Source organism: Filicampus tigris, chromosome 11, assembly GCF_054856515.1.
Source record: "Filicampus tigris isolate MCC_2025a chromosome 11, RoL_Ftig_1.0, whole genome shotgun sequence".
Classification (NCBI taxonomy): domain Eukaryota; kingdom Metazoa; phylum Chordata; class Actinopteri; order Syngnathiformes; family Syngnathidae; genus Filicampus; species Filicampus tigris.
The window spans coordinates 7,786,099-7,807,396 of record NC_141227.1 but is presented as its reverse complement, the minus strand read 5'-3'; the positions used below and the strand labels follow the sequence as shown (position 1 = coordinate 7,807,396).

Here is a 21,298-nt window from a genome sequence, read left to right as displayed (position 1 = left end):
GGATGTTTGTCTCTGTGTGCCCTGCGATTGGCTGGCAACCAATTCAGGGTGTCCCCTGCCTACTGCCCAAAGACAGCTGGGATAGGCTCCAACACGCCCCGCGACCCTTGTGAGGATAAGCGGTATAGATGATGGATGGATAGATATTTGTCCTTTGTAATCAGGAGCACCAGAACACAAGAGAAGTAATTTTGTATTGCATAGCAAATTAGAATTTGACGTTTGAGATGGCTACCATTTACACTTTTGATCCTTCTTTCACACACCCAATCACTTTTTTCTCACATTGACAAAAAAAGTGCCACTTGGATGAAAATAGCTCTCACATAGAAAAAAGATTGTTTTTTTCCCCCTCTGTGTGTTATAAAGGGAAAAAAAATTGTGTTAGTGTGAAAGGTATTGTGATTGAGTGTGAGAGGTTTTGGAGGAGTGTGATAGGTTTTTGATGTGTTGGTGTGCGTCTGTACGTGTGGGGGTGCATGTGTGTGTGTGTGTGTGTACAAGCGTCCGTGTGAGTAAAGGTTATTTTTGGACTCCACCTTCCTTCAAGTCTTGTTCTCTCCAGTTAAACATGCAGAAGACCCTTTTTCCCATCCACAAACTAATTTCTAATTAGATGAGGACACTTCAAACAAGGTTCTGACTTTGCATTGCTCTCACAAAGACCAAGGTTAATGCATAAAAGATGAGAGAAACTCTTTTACCTGTTACACCTCTGCACTTTCAGATGACTCAGCAGTAACCACCAATACACCCGACCCAGATATTCTTCTCAGTGATGCCATAGGTGTGATTGCTTATGTGAAAATACAGCAACACAGTGTTTAAATTGATATTGCTGAGGCTGTGCTGAAGAAACGCCGACAACATAGTTTACATTTTCTAAAAAAAAGAAAATATTTGTTTTACCTTTTGAGTTCAACTGGGGGAAATGTATGTGTTGTTTACATTTTCTGTGATCAAGGCATCCTACAAGGGTTTCATACAATCCAGCTCAGAGAAGACAGGAAGAGTTTAGTTGCCAAAATTCAACCCTTGCAGATTGGGGAAAAATGGTTTGAGAAAGTTTTTGTCTGGCCAACTGAACAGCATTCTGAGGAAGTGTGTATTTTATATTCTACGTAATATTGCTTACATTGTGAAATGATAGTATGGGTAGGTACACTTCATTGTTCAGCGACTTGAAAGCCGACAAGTGTCACAGAGTGGAGTGTGGAGGGCTTTCGTGATTTTGCTGTTTCATTTGCCGGTGCTTGAATTTGTCTGATTCCTGCTGCCTCTCCTTGCCTTTTATTTGCATTGTGTAGCTGTGCAGCCCTTTGAAAAGTAGTATAGAAACTGATGGCAATCTTTTTTATTTGTCTTTGAGACATAATTCGGACTTGTATAAATTTGTTGTGTAAATGTAATAGAAACTGAAAAAATTACTCACCTATTGTTTGTTGACCATTGCTACTTGGCTAGCTTGCTAGCAAAAAAAAAATTATGTCACTTACTGTATCAAGCTTAATACTTCAGATGAATATTTACTATCTGTGCGGTTTTATGAAATATAAATCGTTAGTAAATGCAAAAAAGTATATTTGACAATAAATGAAGTAATTTTGCATACTCAAGAACATCCAACATCCACTTGACGAATGCTATACTGTATTCTTAGTCTGACAAAGTATAATATTCTGTCTATTTAATGTATCACCACCATTCTTGGGCAGTAGTAGAGTTACACTTAGCATAATTACTAGTTTAACTACATTTCTCAGTTCCGTAGTTGCAACATTGCTGTTTTTAATATAAAATTGCTTTTTAGTAGTGAAGCAATGACTAGAAAAATATGTCAAACTCAGCCTGAAAGGAATTTTTTGATAATGGAGCAGAGCATGATTGAAAGTGCACCTGAAGTCAATGGCCGAGGAGGCAAGGCAAGGCAAGTTTATTTGTAAGGCATATTTCATGTATAAGACAATTCAAAGTGCTTGACATAAAACATTAAAAGTAGTACATAAAGAGAAAAAAAGTATTAGGTTATTGCAAAAATCCTAATAGAATGATATAAAATAATTAGATTAAAATGATTAAAACCAAGCATCAATCTAGATAAATTAAAATATAGTGTGCAAATGAGGATGAGGGTACTAGTAGATCTTGCAAATATTTTGGTCCAAGACCATTTAGAGATTTATAGACCAGCAGCAAGATTTTAAAATAATTATTTGACTCACATCAAGCCAGTGTCGTGGTTTGAGGACAGGTGTGATGTTGTTCAGTTTACTGTTACACCAAGATTTTTAGCTTTCAATGACAGAGTTTCAATTTGTTTATTTTTAAAACAGTGACAGTGCACATTAATCAACATTTCTGTAAATGTGCCAGTTTTAGCGAAAAGGATAAAGAGTTAAGGTGAGTGTTGACCTTTGACCTTCCATTTTTTGGCCCATCTTCTTTTCTGGAGGAGGCAGAAATGCGTGCATCTCATGACTCCCCATTCATCAGTTACGTTCTTAACACTGTTTTATCACTTCACCATTCCAAGACAGTGGTATTGCAGGGGTAGGAAGAAGCTTTATTAGTGTTCATTTACACTAATGATACATTTAAAACATTTTAAAATCCACCCAGCTGCAGTAGCTTTGTTGTACTTGAGCTACTTGAGTGACTTTATTGTAGCTTAGCTTGCTATATTTCTCTGGTGCGTAGCTTCAATATAGTGAAGCTTAATTTAATATAGAATAACTTGTATCTTAGCTCATTATATTTCCCAGGTAACCTGCCCAACATTGGGTCCAGCTGTCCCAGCTTGCTGGCATGGCAAACACTTTGCACAAATACCGTACATAGAACAGCTGTTCTTGTTATTAATAGCACAGTACAGTGCAGTCAAATTGGCCAAATAGCTCATTAGCAGTAAGATCCACTGTTCTGCACCGTAGTTCATTAAGTTTACTTTTGTCTTCCATCCACTCAATCTCAGCTAATGGGCTTCATTTAAATGGTCAGCAAAAATCTGCACATTTTTAACTTATTCCAAGGATAACCATGTTTCATTTGCAATATTTACAAGAACTGTGTACACAATATCTCCATTCTATGTATACTGCATGTTATTGATGATTGATTCCCAGAGTTGTCTTTCATTTCTTAAATACTGCTAGTATACATTTCATCTACCTAAGTCATGTGCATGTATAATCAAATTTCATTTTCAGTAACAAGCAGAGCAGATAATAACGTAACTTTTTTTAATGCAGACATCTTGGTCTGGTCTGAAAGAGAATGCCTTTAGGCCTACTTTATTTTTCTACCTGCATGGCTGTTTTAGTCTTGCAATTTCTCAACACCCACCTGTGTCACACTAAGAGCCTGGTGGGATAGAAAACTGAGCCTGATCTCTGAACCAAATGATGGACGTCATGTATTTCACTGCCAATGCTTTTTGTCAGTTGACTGTCATAGCCACAAAAGTCTTGTGCCAATGTTTATATTGGTGTAGATTTATTATTTGCTATCCAATTATTTATAGTAATAATTATATAAAGCAATAACTTAAGTACCATGGTAGCCCCATGCACTGACCAATCTGAGAGCAGTTATTTACATCACCCATGCTGTAAGTAGAACCATGGCTGACTATGTACTAATGCCCAGAATCTGATTTTCGCAGTGGAAACACATCAATATCAAGCACAGCCATAATGAGGCAGGTAAATGCAGTGTTGTGAAAAAAGGGCTCAAAGTAGGTCAAATGAATGAAGACTTTAAAGCCTATATTTGAGGGTAAAATTAACAACATACTATTAGAACTTTCAATCAGATGCATTATTAGACTGATACATTCAAATTCTGTACAATTTAAATGAACAATTCATGTTTTCAATTCAGATCAAATTAACAATGAATCACACAATTTGTAAGTGAAATCCAGTTATTCTCACTATAATTACTGGATATCTGACTCTACATAGTCCTTCACCTGACCTTTACTCAAATTAAACCTAAGCAGGAAATCAGGCCCCACAGTGAGGACATGTTGACTTAGACAGGATTGGATGGCATCTCTGTCACAGTCCTTTCACTGTCTTCTCTGGTTTCAACCCACCAAATGGCTCCATTTTCCAACCATGTGGGGTCTCCGCTTTGGGAACTGAAGCCAATGAATCGCCATCAATTGTCGGCCCCACCACTGTCATATCAAATTGCAGGCTGGTGTCCATTTGAGAATAAGGGATTACTTTCAGTAATGGGATTTACAATATGTGTATTTAGAGCGTTCTTATTACAAATTGTGGATCTATAAAATGAGTCTTATTAACCAAAATTAAAGTTCTGCAGCAAGTTTGGTGACTTATTTTTTCTAAAGCCAAATCTTACAGCACTAGCCTTGGTCCGCAGAGAGCTTCCACAATATCAGAGGGATGTCAAAGGTATCAGTCACGAGGTATTATTAAAGTGGAAGTCAACCCAAAAATTGTCTTGACAAGAAAATGTTGTATGAGCCTTAACAAGTCTAAACACGGCATTCTGATTAATATTGCGTTTGCAGGATATGAGTTAAGCAGCAAAATCCACCCATTTTTAGCCCTAGTTGCCCCTGGTAGCCTAAAATAGCCCCATATTTGGGGCTACTGGGGCGGCCATTTTGTCACGTCTGTTGACTAGAAATTACATTACAGTTGCTTAGGACTCAGCTAATGACCAATCACGATTTACCTGTTTTCTGAAGCTGAGCCATGATCAGAGTTTGGCATTCCTTTCTGCCCGTCTATGAGGGATGTCCGTTTTGCTGACGTTAGTCGATAGACGGGAAGCTTTAACAAACAGATTATAGACGGAAGTGGATTTTCGTCCGTCTGCATAATCATCAACTAACTAGTCAAGTCCGAACGGACCTCACAGTCCATTATTGACAGATGGCCGTTTTGCTGAAGAGAAACGGAAATGCGACCCAGACTGCATTGACTGTATATGTACTGTACAGCTGGTGGCGGTATGCACGAAAGAGAGAAACGTGTTAATCTGTTGACCAAATTATCCAAACCGCTTATCTGAGAGGTAATAAAGTACAAGTAACTTTGAATACAGAGAGAGTTTTACAAAGAAGTTCTTGTCAGTTAAGTTTTACATTTCTATAGAACATATTTTTGTTTTATATATTATTACATATTATTATTCAGCACATCAGTCAAGTTTAGGAAATATGGCACAACACTTACAATACCAAAACCTCTACATCCCTCCCGAAGGCTGGCTACATTTTGCAGGAACACACTTGAAATCTCCCAAATGCATGCAGGAAAACGTGCTATGTTGCTTTGAAAAATGTTGAACTTTCTGGCCATAATTCTGGTATGTTTGGCACAAAGACAACAGCGCTTATCACCAAAAGAACACCATCCCTAAATTGATGCATGGCGGTGGCAGCATTATGTTTGGGGATCTTTTGTCTTCATCTCAAACTGGAGCCCTAGTCAAGGTGGAGGTTACTATGGACAGTTCCAAATACTAGTCAGAGGTAACATCTTTTTTTTTTTGTTTTTGGGATGATTTATGTTGGTTCTTTTTTTTTTTTTTTTTTTCAACAGGGGTGTTGTGAGTATTTGTATCTAAAAGGCACCCGATCGGCTGTGTGCCATCATTGAAGCACATGAAAGTCGCTACAGGGGAGGAAAAGAAATGCAAAGCAAGCCATAATACCGCTGTTCTCTCTAACCATGGGAGAAGAACAAATCACTGGTGACAGCGTTAACCTTTTAGGTGTCATATTGTGATGCGCTTAAGGGCACAACACAAGTTTGAGTTTACATTTGTGATCTTGTTGGTTTGATGCCATACTCTTTTATATGTGATGTAATTATCACTGCAGCAGAAAGATTGTTATTACTAAAGTACTAACTAATAAATAATTATATAATAAATAATGATCACTGTTTAATTTCCTTTTAAGGTGTAATTGTGTAATTTACCTACGTTGTTTGTTTTGCTGTTGTAGAACTGCAACGCCAATCTGGGACTGAGTGTGATTAGATGTTTACATGGCATTTGACTTGAATGGGGTAAAAAGGAACAGTGTGACATTTGTTGAATATGCTCTAATAATTTACACTATCCATCTCCAATAATCGCTCAAGGAAAGACATTTGCAAAGTGCAGATTGTTTGTCCATTGGTTCACCAAACGTATTCTTTGTGCCAACATGGCTGAAGATGACATCCCTATTTGATTTCAGGCTGGAGTAACCTTTTATGTCTCTCTTCGACAGCTTGCGACTCAAACGTTTACATGCTGCTCATCTGACGGCAGATTTTATTACAAGCTTTTCAAACAATGTGAATCTGGGAATGATGCCAGCATCAGTGACTCCAAGTGTAATGATGAAAGTATCGCCCTCCTGTGTGAATTTAGCATCTTTTCTTATTTCTCGTTATTTGAAAAGAGCGACATTGCATAGGATAAATAATTATTATTAGCTTTAGTTTAAAATATGGAGTATTGCCCCGTAAAGAAATATTTTGATAGTTACAAAATCCATCCTCTGTTTTTATGACTATACTGTACTTTGCATCGCAACAATTGAGATGTACAGCATTTTGCATTCTCAGTGCATTAATTTGCACCATTGAGTCCAAAATGACAAGTCAACAAATTTACACCTTTATTCTTCCCTGTGGTGATGTGTAGTTATGCATAAAAAAATGTGTAATGAGTGAACAAGCCCGCAGGCACGCACACAGCTCCTGCAATATGCTCTTTAAGGTGACTCAAACACACCACATAAGGCAGAATAATGAAAGTGATAGGTGAGTGAATGCTGTCTAAATTACTTCAAAGCATTGGCTTTGTAGACATATTTTAAAAGCTGACATTGTAAATAACTATGAAAACTGTCCAAAGCATCCAACGGTGCATTTTTATTTTTGAGTCGGTGAAGTTAATTCTTGTGTCCCTTGAATGACAGTGCAGTCAGTCTGGAATTATCACTTTCATTTCCTGTTATTAACCAAAGAATAAGGGCACAGGTTTCGCTACAAATGTAGAGAAAATGAGATTAACAGATGTTAATATTATAGTTAGTATAGTGCATCTTCATTTTATGAAGACATGCTTTCAATGAAGAATAGGCAGTTTCTCATTTTTCATTAGAGATTAAAGGTTGGCTGTCTTTCAACAGTGCATTGGATTTTAAAGTAAACTCCAAGGGGTTTACTTCAAAGGGGAAAACTTGTAGTTGGTAGTTTAGATATGAAATGCTTTGCCAATACACTAAATTCAGTACACACAGGTACAGGTATCATTATATAATGCAGTACTCATACAGAGTATATCTTGGAAAAACAATGACTGACCTTTGTGTATGCTTGCATTTGTGCATTTCATTCTAACATTCTGTGTCACGCACTTCGAGGCCGCTTTATTACGGGTGTTACTCAAGGGAGACCTGCTATTTTGACTCAACCTAAAGGCTCATGAAAATGAGGTCAGGCGTAAATAACATGACAGCAGGCTTCCAACGTTGAGCCGCAGTGGTCTTCCTTTGTGGACAAAATGGAGGATTGAGGGAGCTCCTCAAAAGGTCATCAAAATTACAGACATGCGACAAAGTCACCAGAGGGCCTTTTGGTGATCATTTATAAACCTGTGAATGTGAAACTGTGTCTCCGGAATGTGGAAGGTGACTTTTTATATAGTACTACCCCACACTTAAACAGTTGATAAAATGCACATGATCCTTTGGGTGTCTCCTAGTACTAGTCAGCCTCTCGTTACTCAGTTTGCCATCTTGCAGCCTGCTTAAAGATTTGTCACTCTAATGAAATTGTACATACATTATAAGTCTCCTCTTGCATAGAGTAAATATGTCACACAAATGTTTCAGTCGTATGGGGGAGTAAAAATGAGGCTTTGTGCACTCTAAAAACAGTTGGGTTATTTCATTAACCCAATTTTTGGATTGTTTGCGTTGGGTCAAAATTCTGTGTTAATTCTGTTGTGTTGGTTCAAATTAACTATATATTGTGTTATATGCCAGTAGTGTTTTATGCTGGGTCAAAAATCAACCTTATAGGCCCATACACCGGTGCCAGATGTACACTTGAATTAAGTATGAAATGACAGCCACCGACATACTGTTCATGTTGACACATGCAGCATCGTGGTCAAGTCAACGACACTTTTTACATTTGGATTTCTTGATTTATCACACTGCTTTGGTAAGTACTTCACACATTGTAATCTTTTGAAAACGAGTTGCTAGTATCTGAGCGTGTGTGTTGGACAGGACGAGTGCTGGAATTGTAAAAAAAAAAAAAAAAGAGGCATTAGTCTGCTGATCTGCTGCCATTGTAGGATGTGATACTTCACAAGAACTGTGCGTTCTCCAAATAATGTTCCATACACATATTAATAACTTGATGTGTTTACTGTAATCCACAGAAACATTTCTTTGATTACCAGAGTGGTTCTGGTTACCTTGCTTGGAGATTGAAAACGTTAGAGCGCAACTCTCCTCAAGAGGTCAATATATCTCAAAACACTTTTCAAGATGGACCCACAACTCATCACAGGCCGTGTGAAAGTGTGAGACGGTTGTCTGGTGATGACCGCAAGGAAGCAAAGCTTGGTTTAAAGAACTGAAATAAATTGTATACCATTTTACAAATGTATCTATCTCATGCACTGATTTGCATTTCCTGGCTGGCAGCCAATCGGAGTGATTGTCACTGACACCACTTTGCAGACTGCCGTTAGTGTCTTATTCATTCAATTCATATAGCACCATGACACAAAATATATGACTCTGTCATAATTCTAAACACTACTTTTTCATTTAGATTTGTTCTCACTTGCACCATGAATGTGCTGAACAAAATTCTGGACACGTATGCGTTCTACTTTATGAAACCATGATTGAGTCACGCACAACAAACAATGACCTGCCTGCCATGTTAACTAACATAAGCATATGACTGATTAGGCTGAGTTGAAATTTGGCCCCCTTGTAACCATGTCACATACATGATGACTGATTAGTGGGTTGGACTAAAATGTGCTTCCACCCTTACTTAATCGAGCCCTTTTTTTTCAAACTTGTCACCCCTAAAAATGGGTGTCTGACGAGTTTGGCCCCTTGAGGAAGTGCCCAGCTCTGACCAAACAATGTACGTCCAAACATATTGTTGCTGACATTATGTCAATGTCAGGACACATGCTGGAGTAACCTTTTATGATATTTACCTGAAGATAAATAGCCATTTTTTCTTAACTTTCACTTATTAATACATTTTTGGGGAAGCAGCCGTATCTTTAGAATTATAAATGAAATAGATAGATAAGAAAATATACAAATCGTGTAATAATCCAATTATTTGCATTGCTTTAACCCAATTTGTTGTGTTCATTTAACCCTTAAAGTTGGGTCAAAACTGAATAACCCAATGTTTTGGTTCAAATTGACCCAAGTCTGGGTTGGTACTTTTTTAACACAACAATTGGGTCAAATTTAACCCCAAAATAGTTATTTTTCACCCAACTGTTTTTAGAGTGTTGTGTCATCTTCTCTGCACATTATATATGTCGGCCTTATGTTAAAGGAAACTTGTTCACTCACACCCAGATATTATACTATGTTCAAGTAACACGTTACACACATTACACACAAACGCCCACTTTTCCCAGTGACGTCACAAATATTGCAAAATTTCATGCAAACAGTTAGCAAATTGGCATTTCTTTAGTAACACATTGTATGAGGATTAATTCGTGGACCTGCATAGAACATATTCTAAAAGAAATATATTTGACTTCTGGGTTGACTTTCCCCTGAAGTAGAAGTACATACTGTATATCTGTGTAAAAAATGGTATAAAAGTAGGAAGACTACTGATTCAACTTTAATAAAAGTAGGATAGGATACAAAGGTACAGAGTCATAAACGTTGTACTTAAGCACAAATAGAAAGCAAACCAAATATTTTTACAGTAAACTACAAGATAGAATAGTTTATAATAGTTAAAATAATTTTTATTAAGTTTCATAATGACTAGACTGAGATAGGGTGTGGGCGGCAGCTTGCGTTTTCTTATGGCTTTTACACCATCAAAAAATGTTCTTGTTTCTTTTGCCAACACTGTGAACTGACTTAGAAAATGCAAAATGACCTAATGATGACAAATGAAAAAAATTGCATCTTTACACCGTTTAAAGAAAACGGCTTCGCCCAAATCATTCTTGGAGCCAACAACATCAAATCATTCTTTTACATTGGGCCATGGATGTGGAATATCTTGCTTCTCTGACTCTATTGTGTCATTGTCGTTTATGCTCACATTCCTCCATGTCGCTGCTGTTCCAGTTTAGTCTGTATGCTGAGACCCCAGGATCTTAACAAAAACAGTAAAAGCGCTACATCGGGCTAGGGGGTGTTATAGCCCTGTCAGAAATCTTTGTAGCCTCATAGACCCTCCAGCATTTTATTTCATATTCTAAAAAAAATGTAAATTAATTTCTCAGCCCCTTAAAGTGGAAATCAACCCAAACATGTTTTTTTTCAAGAATATGTTCCCAGCAGGCCCGCTAGTTGAAACACAGCATTCTGACTGATATTGTGTTTGTGGAATATGAGTTAAGCAGCAACCCCCCCCCCCCCCCTTTAGCCATTTCAGGGAGGGGCAGTTTGTCACTTCTGTCGACTGAAAATGACATCACAACTGCTCAGGGCTCAGGTAACGACCAATCATGGCTCAGCTTCAGAAAACGGATCAGCCGTGATTGGTTTGAATCAGAACCAGAGATGGCTAAAAACGGGTGGATTAACTCTTATTTCACAAACGCAATATTTATCAGAATGGCTTGTTTCAAGTCGTGGACTTGCATAGAACATATTATTGAAAAAAATATGTTTGGATTGAAGGCGGTACGGTGGTCGACTGGTTAGCACGTCCGCCTCACAGTTCAGAGGTCGTGGGTTTGATCCCGGCCCCGGCCTCCCTGTGTGGAGTTTGCATGTTCTCCCCGTGCCTACGTGGGTCTTCTACGGGGACTCCGGTTTTCTCCCACATTCCGAAAAACATGCATGGTAAGTTGATTTGACTCTCTAAATTGCCCCTAGGTGTGATTGTGAGTGCTGTTGTTTGTCTCTGTGTGCCCTGCGATTGACTGGCCACCAATTCAGGGTGTTCCCCCGCCTACTGCCCGAAGACAGCTGGGATCGGCTCCAGCACGCCCCGCGACCCTTGTGAGGATAAGCGGTATGGATAATGGATGGATGGATGTTTGGGTTGACTTCCCCTTTAAGGATCGATCAAGCCCCCCTTTAGCACCAGGAGAAAAAAAATCCTGAAGCTGCGCCTGTATAGAAGGTCTCAACCGTGATTGATTCCAATTACGTCATCCCCAGAGCTTGACAAAATGAACTAGCGTATTTTGACAGAGTAAGCCAGTAAGGAGTAGAAAATACAGACATCAAAAAAATACTTACTTACAACAAATATCAACACAAAGTGAGTGCCAGCCTTTGAAAAGAACAATCGTTTAATACAGCTATTTTATTGGATCTCAGCCAAGTGTAACAAAAGAAAGTAAATGTCTCTCCACAGTTAATAACTACAGGAGACAATCTTTTGAAAATACTAAAATATTACTAGTTTCTTCTTTTAATTTGAGTGTATTCCAATTTTTGCGTTATCACTGTGGTCGTATAGGTGCAATATCACTAAAGTGCGTGTCATGTGACAGTGGTACATTGACCCAGTTTCTGAGGAGTCGTGCTGTCTTGTGGGTTTGTTTGAATGAGCAGCGCGCGCTCGCTGTCAGTGAGCGTGCTCTGCGAAGAACGCGCGCTCCAGCCGCACACCGAAGCCACCACAATGCACGGAGCCACGTTTTTATCCCCGCAATGAATCCTTACAATGAAACAAGAGCCGAGAAAAGCGTCGAACATGACCTGTTTGCTTTTGGCACGTACAAACTTCTCGCCTTCGCCATCGGAACCATTGGAGTGTTTGGCTTCTGCAACAACGTTCTTGTCATTCTACTTTACTGCAAATTCAAGAGACTTCGGACGCCGACCAATTTGTTACTCGTCAACATAAGTTTGAGTGACTTGCTGGTTTCTGTCATCGGAATAAACTTTACATTTGTTTCGTGCGTCAAAGGTGGGTGGATTTGGAGCCAAGCAACATGCGTGTGGGACGGATTCAGTAACAGTTTATTCGGTAAGATCATATTCTTAAAGTCAACTGTCTTATTATTTTCCTAAACCCCTTTTCCTGATGGTTGAGGTTAATGCATTTGCTCCTTTTCTTTTATCCAGTATAGCCTCTTTTTGTATATAATAACAATAATAATAATAATTATCAGTAATAATAATAATAATATTATTATTATTATTATTATTATCATTATTGTAGATATAATTATTATCTACAAAGGGATTTGTAGGACTACATTTCTTCTTAGGATTATTATTTTCAGAAATATTCAAGTCTTTGTCCATGTCATATAAAAAGCTCATACAAACATAACTGTTGAATGATGCAAATGAAAAATCCATCCAAATGCCTTAAATCAAACCCCAGCTTTACTTAATGTCCGTGTCAAGCAGTTCCACACAATTGTTTTTCGTTTGCCCAACAAAAAGAAGTGAAGGTCAAAGCCGAAGCTCATTCTCCGTCATCTCCTCCTTCACAAAATGTGTGATGTGAACGGCGTTTATAGCCTCCACTGTAGAGTCACACTGAAAACAACCTTCAAGATCTTCCTAATAATTTATTCAGAAGATTGAGTGAAGACTGGATAAAGTTACATTTTCAGATGTATTGACGATAGCGAATGTTCAGCGCAAAAGTAAAATACTAGTCTGTTGCAATAGATTATTATGTCGTAAATCTATTGCTTCATACAATAGAATACTTGCAATGGCATGTTCACCTTTTAATCTTGCCTCCAGTCTGGTGGTGAAGTGTGAATGAATACACAGGGGTCATCCTGACAAATGCAACCAGACTATAGTGTAGGAGTTATTATAGTCCAGGAGGAGGACTGATGTGTGATGGTATGATACTTTACCACAACTGTTGTTTATTAGCACGGTCATCATGCTTTGCACTGGTTGCTTCTTCTGCGCTTTGATTTACATTATACTGATCAGAAGGAAGCTGCGGTCCACTTGGCTTCATAATTGGAAACACAGACTTGTGTGATTTGTATTATAAACACGGACACAGAAGTTATGCTCGCAAGGCCGGTTGAAAGTGAATCTCTAATTTACATTTTTCATCTAATGAATTGCGCATGTCTTCAATGGAGTGACATTGAAATGTCCTGAAGATTTGGCCCACATTCAGATGAGAGGACAAGTACTGTAAGTTTTTAAATGCAGGTTTCAATAAGAGACATACCATGACTGGAGAAGGTAAACCCCATCCACATTTCAGATGTTAACTACGTGACACTTTAAACCCCAATATTTAGGTTAGTGCAAGACTTTACAATAGAAGTGCACTCACCTAGACTCTTAATTAGGTCTAACTCCTAAAGCTAATGATAACCAATACTTTTACAGCATCAAAATGATGATGATGATGATGATGATGATGATGATGATGATGATGATGATAATCATTACTATTATTATTATTGTTATTATTGTTATTATTATTATTATTATTGTTAAACTTCACAATACAATAATTGTGCCCTGGCCAAAATGCTGCCTTTACCAGAATACATGATACAATTCGAGTGGTAGGAATATTATTATAAATTATAGATAAATATAAATATAAATACATGATTATAATTGCATCACCAAATCATTATCAAATCATCAAATGTTTATGTATGTATATATATATATATATATATATATATATATATATGTATGTATATATATATATATATATATATATTTACATTGTTGCTAAAACTACATAATGCATCCAACCAACAATCAAATCAGAACAGAACTATTTTGGTAAATTGTCAAATTTTGATCACGCTCTATTGATTTTCATCAATTCTGCAAGTACATAATGGAGTCTTCATGCTGTGTATAGATCCTTGCTGACAGAGGTTGCCACTGAAAAACAAAACACAGCTGGCATCCTTCTTCTGTGTCCTCTGTTGAAAAATATGCCAAATCATCCTTGTACCGCATCCAAATTATTACGCAGTGGAGATTGCTGACCGACACAAAGGCAAGCCAGGGGAGCTGTAGCAATAATGTGAACGTCCAGGAAAACATATCCATCCTGCTGAATTGTTCTGTGGGAATATGAACTCGGGTGGCTCCCTGCGAAGCTTGTCTGTCCGTTTATTGACGTTGGTTCACCCATTCATGAGGAGATTAATGAATTATGACAGCTTTGACAAGGGTATTAGGGCATATGTAATTGGAGAGATGTATAGATATATCTATATACGTGTGTGCGCACGTGCGTGTTGACCGAAAACCAAAAGAATCAATTGTAGATGTTTTATGAAACCATGCCAGACAAATCGATGATGATGATGGGACTCACAGAAAGTAGACGTTATACAGTGGAGATGCATGTTGCAAATGTGCAAGGTTTCAAGGATTTATACAACAAGATGCTAACCCACATCCTAACTTCTGGTGTGTCTCGCTAGGCATCGTATCGATCATGACGCTGGCCGCGTTGGCTTATGAACGCTATATTCGGGTAGTCCATGCCCAGGTGGTGGACTTTCCCTGGGCGTGGCGGGCCATTGCCCACATCTGGCTTTACTCCCTAGCTTGGACTGGGGCTCCTCTCCTGGGCTGGAACCGTTACACACTCGAGATCCACCAGCTGGGATGCTCCTTGGACTGGGCATCAAAGGACCCAAATGATGCTTCATTCATCCTTCTCTTCCTCCTGGCTTGTTTCTTCGTACCTGTTGGCATCATGATCTACTGCTACGGAAACATCCTCTACACAGTACAAATGGTGAGACATTCAAATGGGATTTTTTTGTATCTGTTGTGATACTACAACATTAATTATGAATGAGTCAGAATAATTACTTGTAAAGGGAAAAATGAATTGTCCTTCCATGGCGAAACTAAGTAATTAGATGAATTGGCACAATTACATTACTTTTGAGCGGTCTCTTTTATCAAAGGTGGGCAATCCGTCCGTGCCAGGTGGGGTGGGTCCATTTGTCCGTCCCGGATAGATGCCCATTTTGGGGACAGAGGACGGAGGATAAAAAGTTTTTGAAAAGGACGGAAAGGACAGAAGTGGGTTTTCATCCGTGCCTGTAATCGTCTCTAACCAGGTCAAGTACCGACGGGCAAAGTGTTTCCATGTAGATTCGTTGAGCAACTCTGCTTGTATTCAGCCCTGCGAACAAAAACACAAGACATGTTACGGACTTTAAATATAATGAAAATGAGCTGTGACCTTCACTGACTGATTGAGTGCTGCCTTTCTTTCCCAGCTCTATTACAATAATAAGCTTTTGTGCCTTCTAGGTTTATTTCATCTGTCGCCTAGTATTGAAAAGGACAAGTGTGTGGGCTGTGATGTTTACAATTGGCTATTTGTGTTAAGCTTGATAATTCCTCCTAAAGCACGTAGCAGATTTCTGAGAGAATTCTGTATTGTGTGGGTATTTAACAAATCTGTGAATTCTGCGGGTTGGGCAGCGTAAGCATGAAAGTGGTGAAAGCTCAGTTACCTGCAGCAAAAATGGAGGTGCAGGCTGTTTGATCCCTCCTAACAACCACACGAATTTGTACAAGTGAGAGATACGAAACTTCCCAGCTGCAAGCTCCCAGATTGTCTCTTAAATTCCTGAAGCTCTCAGATGCATGAATGGAGCTCTTAAGGCCCTGATAGACCAAACCGACGTCAGAGGTCGTGAAGCGTCGTGGCGTCTTTAAGCGCCGCCTGTTTGGTGTAGTGGCCACCGTCGTAGTGTCGTAACCCGTCTGTAAGCGTCTTGGGGGCATTTACGTATGGTGAATCGACGTCACCAGTCGTGACATTTGGTCACTCTGATTGGCTGTTAGCTAGCAAATCAGCGCTCGGAGCACCAACGGGAAGTGACAAATGCGGAAAAACAGTAAGCATGCCTCCGCAACCTTAATCTTCTTACACAAGCACAAGAGCGAGGGTTGACAATGTAAGTATTTCACAATACCGTGTCAACAACATGATGGTTTACTTCGAGTGTGAGTTCATCGTGAGCGAAGAATATAGCTGAATGCATTGTTTACATTTTTATAATACGCCCCCGGCCAACAGCTTTCCGGTTGGATTTTTCTAACCATGATAAATAGTGACTATCGCTGCCGAGAGTATGGAAGGGTATTACACCTTATGCATGCGCAGAAGGTAATTTAATGGTCAGCGTCACTGTCGGTCGTTGCGGTGTATTCCTCCAGCGTGACGTGCCGACAGCCGGCCGGACGCCACAGGGGGTAAGCGTCTGTCACTGTTGGCCAGCGTCTTTTTGGTCTATCTAGGCCTTTACACATTTCAGCAATTGGGAGAGGTTATAGGAAAATCTTCAAAAACCTTGTGAACTCACAGTATTTTTGGTGCCAGGAATATCTCACAACAGATGGAGATTTCAGTTTCAACTCACAGCCACACATTGTTCATAGAAATTAGTAATACAAAAGCCATAAAGGAAAAACCGCTTTCACACATGGTATATTTTTTGTTTATCAGTATCATTTGTTTTAGTCATTTCCTTTTCTTTATGCATGTCTTTCTAGATTGATTTAGAATTTTTCTTTTTAAATGCACATTCAAAATAGATCAAAGTTGTAGCATTTTTACAAAATGTACATAACTAGTAAATACTAGATGGAAAAAGAATGAAATGATGCAGGAGGTTTGTTCAAAAGAGCGATGAAATGAGCCATCTTGGAAAAAAGGTCAATAACTCAGAGCATCACTGGTTTGGCCTGGGAAATTGAAAGGCTGAATTAGAAGGCATGATGAAGTGCAACACAAAATGGGGCCACCAGAAGGGTTTATAGGTGCAGCAGACCCGCTGTGAGATCACTTGTTGCAACCAAACACTGAGCAGGCTAGGACAAACTCCCAAATGTCCTTGTTAATACCAGGGCACCAAAACCTCTGAGCAATCAGAAAAAGTGCGCTGTTAAAAACAGGATGACAAGCAACTTTGGAATCATGTACCTATTGCAACACCTCAGTCCTCAATTCCTGTGACCTCCGTCCCCCGGAGACTAATGGCTTTCAAGATACCCTCTTCTCTACCTCCCACCAAAGCACACTCTGGTCAATTGGGGATCGTTGTGACAGAACCCCCCAATTCGGGATGAATTGCAAATAGAAATTGACAAAATCCAGGAATGTTTGGAGGGCTTCCTTGTAGGAGAAGGACATTCAACCCCAGTCTGGAGTGGAGCCACGGGAAGAAGATACTAGAATAAACAAAACACTAAAGCAAAATACCTACACAATGCAAGATAAAAATCAACAACAGAAATTCATAGTAGTGCTTCCTGGAAACAAACAAAAGACGAGAAATACCACTGGCAGGTAATAGCAGAATAAGGGATCAAGTATGAGAGTAAACAAAATTATATGACAATGGCGACAAACAAACAATGATGTTCTTCCTGTGTATCCTGCATTTAAATGTCCTGCTGATAATGATAGTCAGCAAGTGTGAAGCGAAGACTCCGCCCACTGAAACACTACTGTACAAGGAAACGGCAAGAGAAAAAAAACAGCAGAGGGCGACAAAAACCAGGATTGTGACACACATTGCTCGAATGTAAAGGAGTATTATTAAAAAAAATAATAATAATAAAATAACTGCAAATCTACTGATAATAAAGCCATAATGTTATGTGATTAAAGTTGCAGTGTTACAAGAGAAGATTAAAAGAGAAAATAATTATATAATAAAAATGAAGTTGTCATTTTAACAGGTTCAAATTAGGCCAAGTGCAGTCACAATGCACCGATCACGCTGCATCCTTTTATGCACAGAGACGTAATTGCACCATATTTAAAGGGGATGAGAGGAGCTGTTTGGGTTGAGGGTGATTGGAGTAGTCTGTCTTCTTTTTAAAATACGCCAACTTGCATGCATCTGCAAAAAATTATCAACGCCCAGTCTAACACACCTCTGTACGGATTTAGACATTGTGCCGCGCCAAATTTGTGCTGGTCATGAAAATAGAGCCCAACCCTCCATTTTGAATACCATTTCATTTTCGGGGTCACAAGATGCTGGATTTATAGAGCCAGTTTACATCCTTGAATGATCACTTAACAATGACATGGCTAACATTTATTTAATTAACCTCCATACAACACTGTGACATGTTTGGGGACCAGCCAGCCAACCAACACAAGTATAAGGAGACTGTGCAAATTGTACCCAGAAATGAACTGACTTCTGCTTTTTTGTTCTGTTTTCATTAGCTGCGGTCCATCCAGGATCTTCAGACGGTCCAAATCATCAAGATCCTAAGATACGAGAAGAAGGTAGCCGCAATGTTTCTCCTCATGATCTCCTGCTTCCTGGTGTGCTGGACGCCCTACGCTGTTGTGTCTATGATGGTGGCTTTTGGCAGGAAGAGCATGGTCTCACCCACAGTGGCCATCATCCCCTCCTTCTTTGCCAAGTCCAGCACAGCCTACAATCCCCTCATCTATGTATTCATGAGCATAAAGGTCGGTAATTATATATTCATCAACTTTTACAAATTTTCTCTGTGCGTGGGAGCAAATTTGTATTCTGCAATGAGCCCCCAAATGGTGCAGTGTCATCCTAATTTAATACTTTATTAAGTGTGTTTTGTGAGAGTTGTACTATTGCGCTTCCTGATTATTTTCCCTTTCTTCCTCTGAATTTAAAGATGTAGAGCAAATCAATGTCATTTCATCAAAAGGGGTATTTGTTCTCCACTTGCGAATGTAGCAGAAAACAGAGCACACCAGATGTTTTAAGTAAACAGGCACAATGAAATGTGGGTGGGAAATTGTCACTTTCATTTGTTATCCTAAGAGAGATGTCTGGTGCTTGGCATACAAATGAGGGGGTGAATGTCATTGTCACATTAAGCACCAGACGCTCCTCTCTTTCCTCCTATTTGCTTCACAGTTCCGGCGCTGTTTGCTGCAGCTGCTGTGCTCAAGGTTGTCTTGGCTGCAGCACAGCTTCAAAGAGCGACCCCTGGCTCCGGTCGATCGCCCCATCAGACCCATTGTTATTTCGAGTTCATGCGGCAGCAGAAAGAGACCCAAAAAGAGGGTGACCTTCAGCTCCTCCTCCATTGTCTTCATCATTACCAGTGATGATTTTCACCGCTTCGATGTGACGTCCCCTGCAGAGACCTCTGCTAATGTAATTCAAGTGAGGCCACTGTGATCCCCCCAAGACTAGACTTCTCATCAAAATCAAGTCGAGCTTTTTCAACAAGTGGAAGTTCAGCATATCTCCATATCACTTGACAGGCTTTAAAAATTGAAGTATAATATTGTTACTCCCCTCCCTTATGGCAATTTGACATATATGCTGTAAAAACATACACCTATTTTTTTTCGTCATATTCGTAACAATTGTAGGCGTTTGTCAAGTAGTAATTGATTTTCAGCTATATGATTGGCAGAGCTGGGCAGTCCGTCCCGGGAGCAAAACGGTCCGGCCCTCTGGCCCTCTGACGCCCAGGAGTGACACGTTGGTTTGCAGGTATGCTTTAATTTTGAAGGCCGGGAATAGGAGAAGAGGGGAAGTGTGGAAAATAAATAAGTAACTTGCTGGAATGTGACTTCTTGCTGTCTGTTGGACTCACATAATTATACAATACAACAAAACCAACCCCAGTGCTCGCAATGGAAGTAAGTACAGGCAGGTGGGTAAGTACTAGTGGCGCGTTTGAAGCATGTTTGAGGCGTGTCCACAGCGGGTTTGAATAGTAAATTAGCTAATAATCTTTAAATAAACTTCTGCCGTTAGCATCTCTCCCGCGGCGGCGTCATGCACAGATGATTTTTTGGGGGGGGAGGAGGGGGATATTTTTTATGAATAAGGGCGAAGGGTCGAAGCCGGAAGGGTACCCAGGTCAAGGGCAGGGGGTCAAGGCTGGACCGACAAAAAGTGTGCCCAGCTCTGATGATTGGTATCCAAAAGCAACAGGGTATAAATAAAATGAGCCTTTGCTTGGAGTCATACATGCTGGTCTGACACCATTAAACTGTGTAAATTGATTCAATAAAGAAATCCTATTTTTGACGACCTGACTTCCATGCTTTCAGCATTTTCAATCAAAATCTCCCCAGTGTGAAGAGGGTGTAAGTGATTCCTTTCATAACGGCTGAATGCTGTGAATAGTGTTGAATTGATTTCCAAGGCTGTTTGAAACATTCTTAGTTCTGGGCAAATTGGTTGTTTTTGTGTCTATGCAGTTTGTCTGAAAAGTTCCTAGACTAGTGTCACAAAAAAATACTGTGTATTTACAAACTATGACTTAAGGTTATCACCCTGGAGTATACTGTATAACTGTAACTTCAACTCTCTGCAGCCATTGAAATTTGTTTCCCCATATGCTTTTATATACATAAAGTAGCTGACCAACCAGCACATCTACAAAGAGATGCTTCACTCAGTGTGTAAGAAGAGGAGTGAGTATAGGCAGGGTACGTCGTGGCTGCTTCACCATGACAATGTGCAGGCTCACAATGCCTTGAGCATCCTGACTGAGAAGAACAACCAACAACCTCCCTCCTGCACCTGAACTGGCTCCTATATGATTTTTCCCACTTTCCCTGCTCAGAGGGGTTATCAAGGGTACCTAATTTGAAGCTGTGGATGACATCACCATGACAACAGAGCTGCAGAGGATATTGAAGGAATCCTTTCAAGAGTGCATGAAGTCTTGGCAGAGAGTACTTGTTTGCGTGCAACTTCTTGGCTACAATTTTTTATATACAGCAAATCAAGAATTTTATATGAACAGTATAGGTACACCTCTGAGGCTGTTCTTATTACAAGTAAGTAGGGTGACAATTTACACAAATTGGTGAATCCTTCACACCCTAAGGACATTTTACAGTCTTCAATGAAGCTAAAATGCATGTTTTTGGAATGTGGGAATAAACCTGAGTAGCCACATAAAATCCCCCAAATATATATTTCATCTTGATAGGATTGCACATTTGGTGACTATGTAAATTAAAATTTCATGTCTAAATATTTGTATTCTGCCTTTGTTTAATAATAATTACTGTTTTCAAATAATTCCATCAATTCATCCAATCATACAACTTGCCCTGCTGAGCTCTAATCAGTGCCATTCACTTATAATGAA

At 39.4% G+C, this 21,298-nt stretch overlaps 1 protein-coding gene across 2 annotated transcripts; it reads left to right on the top strand.

The window, feature by feature from the left end:
• The first annotated feature begins 11,780 nt into the window (after positions 1 to 11,780).
• opn3 (opsin 3) lies at positions 11,781 to 19,973 on the top strand. Of its 2 annotated transcripts, none has more exons than XM_086045868.1 (4): positions 11,781 to 12,206; positions 14,749 to 14,942; positions 18,411 to 18,662; positions 19,093 to 19,973. In XM_086045868.1, the coding sequence occupies exons 1-4, from the start codon at positions 11,888 to 11,890 to the stop codon at positions 19,357 to 19,359; spliced, it is 1,032 nt and encodes a 343-aa protein (XP_085901994.1). In that variant the 5' UTR covers positions 11,781 to 11,887; the 3' UTR covers positions 19,360 to 19,973. The 2 variants fall into 2 exon arrangements, with proteins under 2 accessions (XP_085901994.1, XP_085901993.1); XM_086045867.1 differs by having other exon boundaries at positions 14,623 to 14,942.
• The last annotated feature ends 1,325 nt before the right edge of the window (positions 19,974 to 21,298 follow it).